General features: G+C 39.8%; 1 protein-coding gene across 1 annotated transcript in view; it reads right to left on the bottom strand.

The window, feature by feature from the left end:
- Positions 1–10215, bottom strand: part of hmgcs1 (3-hydroxy-3-methylglutaryl-CoA synthase 1 (soluble)) — a 24546-nt gene extending 14331 nt beyond the window's left edge. The window contains exons 1-8 of the mRNA XM_050052810.1: positions 10066–10215; positions 8075–8523; positions 7803–7928; positions 7131–7295; positions 4408–4576; positions 2795–2965; positions 2341–2447; positions 2090–2215 (exon numbers count right to left, since the gene is read on the bottom strand). Of these exons, the coding sequence (XP_049908767.1) occupies positions 2090–2215; positions 2341–2447; positions 2795–2965; positions 4408–4576; positions 7131–7295; positions 7803–7928; positions 8075–8522 (1312 nt within the window). The 5' untranslated portion in view covers position 8523; positions 10066–10215. The remainder of the gene's footprint in view (positions 1–2089; positions 2216–2340; positions 2448–2794; positions 2966–4407; positions 4577–7130; positions 7296–7802; positions 7929–8074; positions 8524–10065) is intronic.
- Positions 10216–14809: the final 4594 nt, after the last annotated feature.

Below are 14809 nucleotides of genomic sequence, written 5' to 3'. Positions count from 1 at the left end.
GTCTGTGGTGGCAAGTGTGTTGTTTTATGCTGCAGTCTGCTGGGGAGGAAGCATCAGACACAAAGATGCAAGGCGGCTGGACAAACTAGTCAAAAGAGCTGGCTCTGTGATTGGAGTCAGGTTGGACACACTGGAGGAGGTGGTGGAGAGATGCACACTGAAGATGTCCGAGGCCATCGTGAACAACCCAGGTCATCCACTGCACAACACCTTGATGGACCAAAAAAACTGTGGTGGATGGCTCCTCTCTCTTCGATGCAGGACGGAGAGATACTATATCCTATTTAATCTGTTACCAGTTAACCTGTGGACTGTTCCTAATAGGCTTGTGCCAGTTTGAACATTTTCAGCCGACTAAAGACTAAACAAAACACTTGTAGGCTCCTCCACTTCATTTATAAACAAACATAAATCTCATTAAGTTGTCATAATCCATGTTACAATGCAAGATAAGCTGAATATAGTCCCTTGACACGCGGCTGATGTGAAAAGCTTTTTTTTTTTCTTTTTTTTTTCCCCGGTTTATCCGGTTGACGCGAATTAAACCGGGTGGAGCTCTTAAACCGGACCGAACTGGTTAAACCGGAAATCAGCACAAGCCTAGTTCCCAACTGTTTTTTGTGAGCATTCCACAACTTTTCCAGTCTTTTGTTGTTACTTTTTGGTGACGCATTGCAGGCTTCAAATTCAGAATAAGAGTATATTTTACAAAAAGCAATAAAGTTTATGAGTTTGAACATTAAATATCTTGGGATGAAATGTTGAGTTGACTTTGATATAATTTTAAAAACCAAGTAAATTATTCACTGCTTTTCATATTGAAAGTCAGATGGAATGCAGATATAAAAGATGGGATGGTCTGTTCTGTGAAAACTGTATGAGATGCGTGAAATATTCTACATGAGCTGGTTAAAAATGGTTGGAAAGAAAAACAAATTTTGAGGATGGTTAAGACATGTTACTGGAGTACTGTCACAATCTTAATGGACAGGTTACATTGTATAATGTCAAGTAAATAAAGTAAGCTAATGTTAAAGATCTAGCTAACCAGCTAGCTAATGCATAGCTACATCAAGTAGACATCAAGTCAGGTAAACGTCAGCCAGGTTTGCTTCTTCCTTATTTCTGTGGTAACATTAAAGAGATTTGGAAAAGGACAGAAAGCTTGGTTGGTCCTATTACTGCAAATCACTAACTCAGCTTTACTGCATGCCACCAACTCTGCTTCTTCTCCGGAGCCTTTGTGCTCCACTGTCTCGCAAGTTCCCTCGTATCACAGCTACGCCTGGATGGTGCGTCGTGGTTGTGCTGCTGCCGTGGTCTTGCCTGATGCCTCTGACTACTGCTGTTATTATTAGTTATACTTCTATTATTATACACATATGGTTTATTGTCACATACATTTCCTATCATATATTAATATATACTTACAACATATGCTACCACAATTACTGTTATCATTATTGTAATATTATTACTAAAATTAATGTTATTGTAGCTATTATCATTACTGTCTGCCCTGCATCTCAGTCTCTCTGTCAGTTTCTCTCTCTGTCCCTCCCTCTCCCTATGTATCACTTTGTCATATGGATTACAGCAACTTTATTGTGTTGATCTGTTCTGTACGACATCTATTGCACGCCTGTCTGTCCTGGAAGAGGGATCCCTCCTCAGTTGCTCTTCCTGAGGTTTCTACAATTTCTTTTTCCCCCCTACAAGGGTCCAAAGGACAGAGGGATGTCGTATGCTGTAAAGCCCTCTGAGGCTAATTGTGATTTATGATATTGGGCTTTATAAATAAAATTGAATTGCAAAAATATTAAAGTATAAATGAATGTTCTATTTTTTTTTTCTTTGGAAACTGTGCATCAGATGGTTTATGCCTCCACATCAGCCTGATAATGGACACCTCATCAGGCATTATCCCTTACTCGACTATGCACCCCAAAAAACTTTAATGTGTTTAAAAAAAAAAAATCCCAGACAGCTTAATCCCCTTCTAATTTCTGACAGACTTGCAATTGTCAGTGTAAATAACCAATTAGACTGGCAGAATCAGACATGAGCAGCAGTGACAGCAGAGTCATACCTAAGTGATGTGTCTCCTCTCTCAGCTTCATGTTCTCAGAGAAGACAGCAGGTGACACCTTCTTCCTTGAGTCCAGTCTGACCTTCAGGTCACTTAGGCTGGAAACAAGTTTGTCCAGACCAGATCCTGAAACAAACAGTCAACAAATCACATGGAAAAACACACTATTATTCGTCTCTAAAATTTTATAATGAGTATACATTCTAATTTCATCCACATCACACAACTGAATTGAACCATTGTTGACTTACCAGGTGTGTGGTCTTGTGTGACTCTGAGAGAATACAGAGTAGCAGCAAATCCTGAACCATAGGAGAAAACTCCAATCCTCTCTCCTGCTATCTGTGAAGGTGTGTGTCTACAACACAGGCAACAAAGACTTTCCTTATATACTACAACACCAAGATTTTTCAACTATTTTAATCAGCCATGCCAAGATTTAGAGTAGTAATTTTGCAGATCAAAAGTGGTTAGCTCACAGTGACTTCTGTTAATCTACAACAAACTCCAGTAATAAATTACTGTTGTTTGAAGATCTCACCAATAACATTAAAATACACTCTTCTGGAGGGTACACAGACACACACACAGACACACACACAGACACACACACAGACACACACACACACACACACACACACACACACACACACACACCTAAAATTTGCACTACATCTGGATGGAATCCCAACTACTGAGACGTACTGTGAAATGAGTGATGCCAGGCAGCCATAGACAGAGGGGGTGTACATGTTTCCATTCTGGTTGGAGATCAGCAGGGAGGGCTTGGTCTTCTTCTCAAACAGATCTGCACTGGCCTTCATGAAGGCCTTCTCCACATCCCGGTCAAAGAAGGTCTGTTCTGGCTGTACATCTCTGCATTAAACAAATGTGTGATTAGCAACCAAAGTGTTATCATCGAATAACTGAATTGTACTTGTGCTAACTTGTTAGTAAAGAAGTTACTTTTGTTGAGTGAGTACAGTGAATGTCTACAGTTATTTCAGGCCATACCAAAAAACAAAACAAAAACAAAAGTAGAGGTACTGGGATGCACACACACTGCTCAAGCAGGAAGTGTGGCCCGGGCATGAGAATGTTATTATTAAGGTAATGAAAAGGTTAAACATCAGAAAAGTGTTCAGTCCCCCATAAACAGTAATAATGGCTTGACCATGCGCCACAATATTAATCAAATCCGGATAACAAGTTACTTTATTACTTGCTGTCAGAAATCCAGAATAAACTTAAAATGGACAACTGCACACTTAAAATGGAGAGGTTATGCCATGTTTTCACCGAACACATAAGTGCCCCAATATATCAACTACTGCTCAAGTGATTGTCTACAGCTGTCTACGGCAGCAGATCGTTCTGTGTTTCTACTGGTCAAAGTGACGGCTGTGATGAGAGAATTGTATCTCAGTGAAGGGCAAGTGGTCCATAACTTTAATTTTGGAGACAAAAAAATGTAGGCTTAGCGCCCTGTGGTCCATTGCCCAACAGAAAATGTAGAATACTCAAAAGTACTTTAAAAGTGCTTGAGTTACTTTTCTCAGGGAGTAACGTTGGAAGTACTTTAAAAGTACTTGAGTTACTTTACTAAGAGAGTAACGCAGTAAAGAAACTGGTTACTTTAAAAAAAAGTAACGTAGTAAAGTACTTTGATTACTTTTACTACTTACTTTTTTATATCGTAGACAACTGATCTGTATTTACAGCGTGATGGGATGACAGCACAATGATGTGTTTGGTATCATCAGAAAGGGCTTTCATACGGGCAACCTAGACCATGTATGGAATTTTATTAAAGTGTCAGAGGAGGATAACAAGTTTGCAGTATGCAACACCTGCAAGGCTAAAATATGGCCTTCTAATAAAGAAAAGACAGAAGTCTAAGTAGAACGCTGTTCTACTTTATCATGAAACAAGTGCTGCTGGGAAACTAATGCGGTCAATAATGAGTTTAAAAACAGAGTTAAGCCATTTTCAATGTGAGAGTCTGTTGGGACTGTTTAATAGTCGCTGCGGCAGTTAGCTGGTGATAACCAGGCAGATGTTCAACTGTTGAACTGTGTCTGTGCAACTGCACCACCAAAAGTTTTCTTATCCAGTGGAGCACTGTTCAATGTGGCCCCGAACAAATTAGCATTCACATTGCTGAAAGAAGTTGACCATAGGAGGCCCAGACCTCCTCTAACATCTGATCACAATGCATCTTGGTGGTCATTTACACTTGTATTTAGAACGGTCAACTGATCACCCAAGACGCATGTTAATACCAGGTATAAACAGGCTCTGTTTTATTCTGAGTGTACCTGAAGGCATCAAGACCTGTGAAGGGTCCCGTCTCAGTGTTGGGGCAGGGGTGGCTCACAAAGTCATTCAACATCAGTCTAGCCAATGACTTCTGGACCAGCTTGCAGTATGGGGAATGGAAGACTAGATAGCCAAAGTCATCCAAGCTGAAACGCTTCTCTGAGCCCTCTGTCAAAAAGAAGAATGATTAGACCACGTCAGCCTAGAAAACACTGTTTCCTGTTTTAAATCTATGTTACTTGCCTTGCTTGGTCTCAAGACTAATACAGTGACTTCCATTGCAATGGTGTAGCTGCAAAGAGTAATGGGAACAGTTTTCACCCAAATGCCAACAATTCACCTTGCTATGCTTTATCTGAATACAGCTCTTATCTTGTTGCACCTCTCCTCCAACCTCTTCACCATGCACGCGGCGCTAGATAGAAATTACCAACATGACAAAGCTCATGTCAAAAGCACTATTCGGACGGGATTAGTTTTACCTGGGCACGTGGGGTAATGTCACTTTACCACAGGACGTCAGTAACATTAATGGCCGATTCGCACGGGATAAGAAATCTCAGTAAAACTACCACAAGTGGGAGGGGTAAATCCATTCACGCACCGCCGTCCCCTCCTGCCGTCATGTGCATATGATAGGACTGTCAAAAGCACCATGAAATTGAGTTCGAATATTTTCAAATTAATTTAGTAGAGTTCGAATAATAATAGAATTTATTATTAGTAGTAGTAGTATTAGTATTATTATTTTTCTTTTTTTTTTTTTTTTTACAAAAAACCCCCANGGCAGCAGGTGCACCACTCTCCCTGTATGTCTCCCCGAACAGGTCACACATCGCGGACAGCGCAGTGGGTGGTGTTGGTGCAGCGGGCTCCTCCGTCGGCGACTCTCCCTCCCTCTGTGTCCGGAACGGGATTCGCCGTGATATACAACATTATTGATAGTATTAATTAATTATTAATGATATTCGAATTATCAAATTTAGGTTCGAACTTATAAAAAAAAAAAATATATATTTTCGAATATATTTCTAACTTCGATTTTTTTTTTTTGACAGCCCTAACACACATATTTACTGCTGGTCTATTCGCACGGGATTAGTATTACCTGAGGTAATTGTCCTGGACCCTTTTACAGAAGGTAAAAGTCGCGGTAATCTTTACTGACATCGTGCGGTAATGATTACTGACATGGCACATTCGGACGGGACTAAAATCTCTGGTAAGTATTACTTTACCCCAAGTACCTATGTAAAACTAATCCCGTCCGAATAGGGCTAAAGTCAGGAACATAACAGAGCTGGTGTATAGTGTCTTTGCGCTGCCAAAGCACAAGAGTAGAGGTGAAAATGTTGTGCTGCTTGTGAATGGTTCCTAATCTGTCTTTAATAGCCCCGTGTTCTCAGATGTTGTACATGTTGACATGTCAGGTTTAAGGCTCATCTCATTAAACTACTTCATGGTCACTGAACTGAGGTAAACTTATTAGCATACCAAGCAGGTAATGTCCTAAACCCTCTTAGCTACTGTAATCAGGCTATTATCTGACCAGTCCCTCCACTACACTCTTGTCCATATGCATGACAGCAACAACACCTTTCCAACACAAACGTACTTTGACTAAAAAATACAACAGGTAAAGAATAAGCATCACACTCTAACTGTCAATTGTAATATTACAACTACTCTTATTATGTAGCAATTGTCATGGGGTTTTCTGCTGGAACATTAGAATGGCATTTGTAGGAGTTTTAAAAAAAGGTCTTCAGATGAATAATTACATGGGGCAGTAATGAGACTGAATGAGTCACTTTAGCCCCGTCTCCACCAAACACTTTCGGTATGGTACCTTTGGAACCAAAAGTAACCTTTCAGACATGGTACGTAGACCCTAGGTCTGTTTAACGTTTCCATTGCAAACAGTACTGCTAAATGTGGGCGGGGTTGTTGTCACTCACTGCTCCGTCCAGCACTGGCTGTATTTCCTCATCACCAGTGACACAGAGGGAAGTCTGCACCTCATTTATCCACAGAACAGGGTTGCATGCTAACATTTTCAGAACAAAATAGAACAGGCTGCAGTGAGAGTCTCTCTTGATGGGATATTTAAAAATACCAGGTCTTTGTATTTAGTCCTTCTCAGGCAAGCGCAGGGGTTTAGTGTTGCTGTAGCCCACAGGAACGACACTCCATAACCTATTTTTTTTCTCCAAGTGAGGTTTAGAATATATGCAGTTCACATAATCCAGTTGATATATACGTATATATTTTTAAGTGCTTGAAGATGCACTCACCGTGCTAGAGGCTGCAAAACATCCTTTTATTTTATAGTTATAGTTTACTAATATAAGACACTGCATGAACAGTGGGTTCAGAAGTTACATAAGCTTCATAACCAGCCACAACTCAGCCCTGAGCAAGAGTGACCATCCACTAATATTGTTATTCGGAACAGTTCCATTGGCACCATCCAAAACTTTTCACAATGGAAGAAATGTGTATGAACTGAACTGAACCGTATTGGACTGCATGGTGGAAACGGGGCTTTTGTAAGATAAGTATGCAAAACACAGGCACATCTTTCCTGTCCAGGTGCTTAATTCAAAGCTGTACTCTGATGATGGCTAACTTTGGCTCCTGGTGTTGTACTATTTCTTACATATATACTTCAATAAGTTGGGAGGATCAGTCTATATTGGTTACAGACAACAGTTCAACCCACCTCTTTGCCACTGTGCGTGGATCTTGTTGCGATACACAGAGTAGCAGCGGTCCAAGGCACTTAGATAGCACTCTATTGACAGCTTGCCATCGACCACAGGATACTCTGACACCAGGTCTGGCTTGTAGAAGTCATATGCATGCTGCATATGGGTTCCTCGCAGACCTGCACCACAGTCACAGCAGATGGCTCCTCAGTTCAACCCTTTTGTATAACTCCTATCTATAAATGACTGCACAGTCTACACCAAGCTAGCTAAACTTTAAAACATCTTTTCACTGATTAATTTTTGTCTTATGCTCACCTATAAGTATTGCTTTTAATAAACTCTTCCTGGATAACAGAGCTAGGTTTTTGTATTTGAGTGTAAAATAAACACAAACAATAACTTATCTAACCTATGCACACTGTAAAAGTCACTCAACTGTCAAGGAAAAGAAAATTACAGAAGACTACAGAGAGCCTGGCTCTTATCAACAGGTTCCTTCTAAGTACCTAACGACATTAGTCTCTGTACTGAACAGCCAAGAAAATTAAATCAGTGACCTGCTACAAAAGTTAAGTAATGAGTAAACATTTGAATGGTGGGATCAGCTTAATATGATATTATGTCAGTCACTTAAGTGTGCTGCCTGACTAATTGTGCACAACAACAGTTACCACTTCACTGACCTCGTTCAAAGGCCAGAGGAGCATTAGGCCCAACCAGCATGGCCACTGCACCTGCACCCCCTGTAGGCCGGGCACTTCCTGTGGCGTAGACAGCAATGTCACCGGCAACAACCAAAGCATAACGCCCTGCAGAAATGAAACATGAGCAGAAGGGCAATGGCAGGATTTTTTTATGTACAAAAGCGTCTTCTCTACACTCTGCCTCCGGAGCCACAGCTGCAAACAATGTAATACTGAAAAGACATCAACACTACACAACTTTGTTTACTCACCATCCCATGAGCTGGACTCCACCCAGTTGACAGCATTGAAGAGTGCAGCTGTACCTCCGTAGCAGGCATTTGTGGTGTCAATGCCCTCCACATCTGTATTGCCAGAGTCCTCAAACAGCTGCATGAGAACTGTCTTGACAGATTTGGACTTGTCAATGATGGTCTCAGTGCCGACCTCCAGTCGACCCACACTGTCATAAGAGAGGTCATTCCTCTCCATCAGCCTCTGGACCACTGTGAGGCACAAAGAGTTGATGTCCTCGCGATCTGAACAGAAGCCCATGCGAGCTTGGCCCAGGCCCACAGTGTATTTACCAGCTGGCACACAGTCTAATTGCTCCAGCTCAGCCTGGTCCACATACTGGGACGGGAAGTACAGTTCCATGGCAATGATACCCACATCTTTGGGCCATGGGCCCAAACAACTGATTGGTGCTGATCCTGGCATCCTGAATGGGTTAAGAAGAGGTTTCATGTTCAGTATTTTAATAAACTGATAAATAAGTTGTGTGTTTTCCTTGTTGGGATTACTATAGTAATTAACCAAATGCCTGCGATGCCTCCTTACTGCTTATGTTGGAATGAATGAATAAATAGGCCAGCAGATATTTTACACACATACACACACACACACACACACACAGAGCTACACATGCACAGCCCAAATCTCCCAAAACCTTAACTGTCATAAAATTAAGTGGATCATGGTGCATCATACTTACACACATCACTACTCAGAGCTACACATGCACAGCCCACATCTCCCAAAACCTTAACTGTCATAAAATTAAGTGGATCATGGTGCATCATACTTACTCTGTCTGAATAATACTAGTACCATCCAGTAAGTTCATGCTAACGTTAAACACCATCACAGAGCACAAGCCATTTTAGAACATGGAGCACCCTCACACAAATTAGCTTTTCCGCCACTTTAACATGTTTCCAGAACACTACAGTTTGATAACTTCTCTGTAAATTGAAACCAAGCTAACAACACTGGAGCTTCAAAGCAACATCTGACATTGGGTAACATTATGAGACACTGAGCTCGCGTTGTTGTTCCAATGTTAGCGTGGAGATCTTACAGCTTACGTTATTAAGCTAAAGTAAGGTTAGCTATCTGGCAAGGTTATTGAGAATACTGACCAACTGGTACGTTATTTAAAGATAATTTAACTAGTTGTAAGACAACCACTGCAGTGGTTGAGACACTATTACGTGTAACGTTACCAAACTATCATCAACTAAACGGTCTCGTTGTACGTTACACGCCACTAGCTAAGGTTGACGGGAAAAAAGACAACAAACTACACTGAAAGTTGCCAACGGTAGCTCCTTATGTCTCAAGTTTGACACCTAGGTAGCTCTTAGCTTGTATTGCTTATTATACCTACCTAAACAGCTACATAAAGTTTGTGCATGGGACAAGATACGGACGAAACTGGGTAAAAGGGTAACGGGATTTCCTGCAATTGAGTCGTGTACGACCAACCTTTAACCCGTTAGACTTTATCGCATTGAAGCGTCAATTACGTAAGAAACGACTGGTTTGTTGCCAAAAATAGTATGTGGGCATGGGTTTAAAAGAGGTTAGTTGGACAAAATCCCTTCGCAGGACACCGAATTCGCTAGGATACATAGAAACAGCAAGATGATTTCAGCCAGCTACATAGCAACCCGGACCAAATGGTTGACGGACCGGCGTCCTTGTTTCCAACTCATGGGGGTAGAATACACAAACAGCAGCTTAATTTAACACAGGCTGGCTTGTGTCTCACATTTGCAAAACGACTGTGTTAGAAAAGTGGTAGCTGTGTGAGTTAACATTTATGTTTGAATTAAGATTTCACAAAGACACCCGTGATAACAGGCTTCTTCTAAACAGACGATTCGAACACAGAGAGAAACACAAATGCCATGACATTTTCTTATGTGCTTTCTTATGGATTAAAAATATGAAGTTGCAGATGATACACGATGCTTCTTACCTGTGTGAAGTTTACTCTAGATATGGGAAGAGTCACTACCTCGTTGGTAGGCTACTTGTATCCGGCTCACCAGTCTCTAATAGTCCGGTAGTATTGTATTTTTATAAGACCATGACTGGGCAGCGTACACCCTGCACAAAAGCACCTAGTTTCCTGTCCAATCGCAGCTCAGACAACATGCGGCGCTACCAAGTCTTCCATGTTTCGGGCCAATTGGAGATCAGGAATTGCAACCACGCGCCAAACCCGCATCTGTGATCCAATCGTGTGAGTTGTACGATGTCTGGTGAGAGAGAAGGAGCCAATCACACTGTAAAAGTAATTCCTGGCGCGGTAGACATAGCAGTGGGCAGCGCTTCAAGTACGAAGCGATGTGTCTATGAAAATAGTTGTCCTTTCATATAGTTATTGGATACGCCTCTTTGATTTTTATGTTGTTGTTTTTTTTTACTATTTTCATATAATTTCCGGTGATGACTATCAATGCCCAGATAGTCTTGTAATGCTGCAAGCACTATTACCATTCAACTCCATTTCATGTAAAATCATATTAATTCATTTTCTGTATATAACATGGCTAACACAAAACCATATAGCACTCTCATCTTTAACAATTACAAGTGGACACAAGGACAGAAGTCAGATGCTATTAGTTCGTTTCCAGTGAACATGGGGAATTTATGAGCTCATATTTCTTTTTCTGTTAAGCATTTGAAAAAATGCATCATTTGTAAGGATAATATTATGGGGATGCTTATTTTCTGTAGTGCCTTACTGATAATTCCTATTATGTGTTAGCATCGAGCTAATGGACTGATTTGACAAAGGGCTGCAGTGCCGGTGGAAGTACTCACATCTTTTCCTCAGGTAAAAGTACAAGAGTAACAAAAAGTAAAAGTAGGCTACTCATCATTCAGAAAGGTCCATTTCAGATCAAATAAAACTACTGATGCATTCATTTGTTAATCACTTTAATGTTGAGGCTGGTAAATATGGGACTTTTTTTGCAGGTAGCAGTCAAGTCTTATGTTTATCCATCGTACAACTATGATGGATATGGATTAATTATTGTTTCATTATATTGTACATATAGAGCACCAGGCTCTAGTATTTAACTATTTAATGAATGGATGGAGAATACATTTTCAAAAATGAGTCACAAAGCAATTTTCATTTGCGGAGACTTCAATATTGTCTTGTTTAAGCACAAAATGATAGATTAATTCATCAATACAATGTACAGTATGAGCCTATATAAAAAAAAAAACACCAGACCCAGCAGAATAACATCACATTGTCCCACTCTAATGGATAATATTTTCACCAATGACATTGAAAACAAAATAGTAAGCAGATTATTAATAGGTCACATTAGTGATCACCCACCAGTTTTTACAATTTATCATAGCAACTTCAAGAATCAACCAGACATAAAAACAGAATACAGACAAGTGAGGTCAGACTAATCAATATATGCACTAAAGAATGATTTACTGTCACAAAACTGGGATATGATATAACAAGAAAAAGACATTGACAGTGCATACAAAACATTCAGGTCGTTATATGATAAAAATTCTCCACTCAAACAACATAGCAGAAAACTAAAATATACATATTGTCTATGGATCACCAAGGGATTACAAAATGCCTGCAAAAAGGAAAATACACTTTACAGAGATTTTATAAAACACAGAATTAATGAGGCAGAAAATAAATATAAAAAATATAAAAACTAATGTTATAAGATCAAGCAAGTAAGATTTCTATAAGAAATTAAGATAAGATAAGATACACCTTTATTGATCCCACAATTGAGAAATTCCAGTGTTACAGCAGTCAAGGGAAAGAGTCAGATTAAAGATTTCAGTATCTAATAAACTTAAAAAATAGGCATGCAAAAAAAGTACAAAAAATACAAGAAACAGCAATAAATAATAATAATAATAATGAGCAGTAAATGATAACACAAACAATATAAGACGAATCTGGGATATACTAAACAGTATTATAAAAAAGTATTTCATTGATAATAATAATAATGATAATGGGTGGCGTGGTGGTTAGCACTGTCGCTTCACAGCAAGAGGGTTCCTGGTTCGGTCCCAGGAGGGAGCCCTTCTGTGAGGAGTTTGCATGTTCTCCCTGTGACAGCAGGGTTTTCTCCGGGTACGCCGGCTTCCTACCACAATCCAAAGACATGCAAGTTGGGAATAGGTTAACTGGTGACTCTAAACTGTCCATAGGTGTGAATGTGAGTGTGAATGGTTGTCTGTCTCTATGTGTTGGCCCTGCCATAGTTAGGCAACCTGTCCAGGGTCTCTTACAGCAGTGGATATTGTTAAAAAAAAATGTAAAAACAAAAGATCCACGGATTATAATGATATTGACATGACATTAGTGAAAAAGGTTAGTTACGGGATTTCAAAATCATTAACATACATCTGCAACTTATCACTCCAGACCAAACAACATGAAAATAGTTAACATCATTCCACTGGGGTGTCAGTGGCTCAGTGGAGAGTGCAGGCGCCCCATGTATAAGGCTGTTGCCACAGTGGCCTGGGTTTGACTCCAGCCTGTGGCCCTTTGCTGCTTGCCACTAGCCCTTTTTACACTGCCAGATTTTCCGCGAATGTTGGGCCGCTTTGCCGGCCAGCTGCGAGCATTTATACACACAGAGGCGGAAAGGTGAGTTGGTCAGAGGAGCCCAGTTTTCCGCCTCGTAGGGTAGTCATATTGGCGGAACCCTTTTAGTTTAAACAGACCGAGGCGGCCTTCCGCAACAGGAGAGGCTGTTGAAGACTTGTGGGAGGAGCTGTTGATGACGCCGCACGTGCGAGCCACTGGTGGTGAATGAACAGGAAACAGCTGATAGCAGGAATTAGCGAGCAGCTAGTAGCAAGAGGGAAGTGTAAACCTGACAGACTCTGTAAAGATGAATAACTGGGGAGACAAGGAATAGCGCGCCCTCCTTGCCCTCGCAAACGAAGAGGCCATTAACCGTCAGATGACAGGGACGGTATAGAACGGGCCAATTTACGAGAGAATCGCCACCTGACTATCATCACCTGACTAGCCGCGGCATCCCTCCCACGTCACTGTTTACGCCACATGCTGAGCTACACATTTTGTTACTTGCTCACGCCCCCCATTGCCCCGAAAAAGGCACATTCTGTTTAAACAAAAGTAGGTAGGCGGCAATTTTCCGCACTCCCCGATTTTGTTTTTATACTGCCAATGCTGAAAAAAGACTGCAAATTTGCACAATTCCTATCTAAAAATTGTACTCTCCCTCTCTCTCCCCCCTTCATGCTTAGCTATCCAATCTATAAAGGCAAAAATGCCTAAAAAAAATCTTTAAAAAAACAAACAAAACATTCTGCTGTACAAAACTTGGAACAAACATGACTTCACAAATTACAGACCTGTCTCTTTACTTCTACAATTCTCCAAAATTCTAGAAAAACTCTTAAATGATAGACAAATTCATAGAAAAGCACAATTTTCCCTCACTGACAGTCAACATGGATTCAGATCAAACAGATCAACAATACTCACATTAATAGAATCAACTGAAGAAATGACAAACTCTATTGCTCACAAAAGATATGCTGCTGGGGTATTTATCTATCTTAAAAATGCCTTTAATACAATTAACCATCACATTGGGTTAAAAGTTATTTTAGTAAAGGACAACAATTTTGTGAAGTTGGGAGAGTTCTCATCATGTTTGGACATTACTTTTGCCATCCCCCAGGCCCTAAATTGTTTGTCCTTTATGTTAATGACATGCAAATTATCCCATGTTTTGAAACTGGTATTGTTTGCTGATGATACAGATATTTTCTGCCCTGGAGAGAATTTGAACTATTGAAGGATATCAGTAGAGAAATGTGTAAGTCAAAAATGTGGTTTGATAGAAACAAATTATCATTAAACAAATAATAATAAATAATGTTATTTGGTAACTTTAGATGGGGTAAATGTTGAAATAGTGCATGAAATCAAATATCTTGGGGTGACAATAGATGAGAAAATCAGCTGGAAATCCCACATCCAACATGTACAAACTTAACTGTCGAGAAGCATTTCACTTTCTAACAAAGCAAAGCAGTTTCTGGACCACAAATCATCACAAAGTCTCTACTGTTCACTAGTCTTACCATATTTAAATTACAAAGCAGAGGCTTGGGGCAACAATTACAAAACGTCACTGTATCCACTTTCTATTCTCCAAAAAAGAGCAATACGGATAATTCATAAAGCTGCGTAACGGGATCAAACTCATTATTCTTACAGTCAAAGTTATTACATATTTTTGATCTTGTGGATTTTCAATCTGCACAAATAATGTTTAAAGCAAGAAATAACCTGCTACCAACCCATATGGAAAAGAAATAGAAAAAACTTATAAGAAGTTCCATCATCTTCAGTTTATGTTTTATGTATTGTGCATCATATAAGGCTTATATGATTTACTCTTGAAAGTGGCCACTTTTGCATTTTTTTCATACAAGAAAATAAAAAAGAATTACATAAGAATCATGTGAAATCTATGTATGCGGTATATAAGGAAAGTATATGTCAAAGTATGTTTTCCATACATGTTACATATAATTTTTGCAGTTTTTCCTATATGTCTGTTTTAAAGACATAGGCTTTACATATATGAACAAATACCATTATATATATGTTTTCTGTATGTAAAGTCAATATATTTTGCAGGGGAATTATGCTTTAT

Source organism: Epinephelus moara, chromosome 9 (genome assembly GCF_006386435.1).
Source record: "Epinephelus moara isolate mb chromosome 9, YSFRI_EMoa_1.0, whole genome shotgun sequence".
Taxonomy (NCBI): Eukaryota; Metazoa; Chordata; class Actinopteri; order Perciformes; family Serranidae; genus Epinephelus; species Epinephelus moara.
Note: the sequence above shows the minus strand (reverse complement) of the source record. Positions and strands in the feature narration are given on the sequence as shown.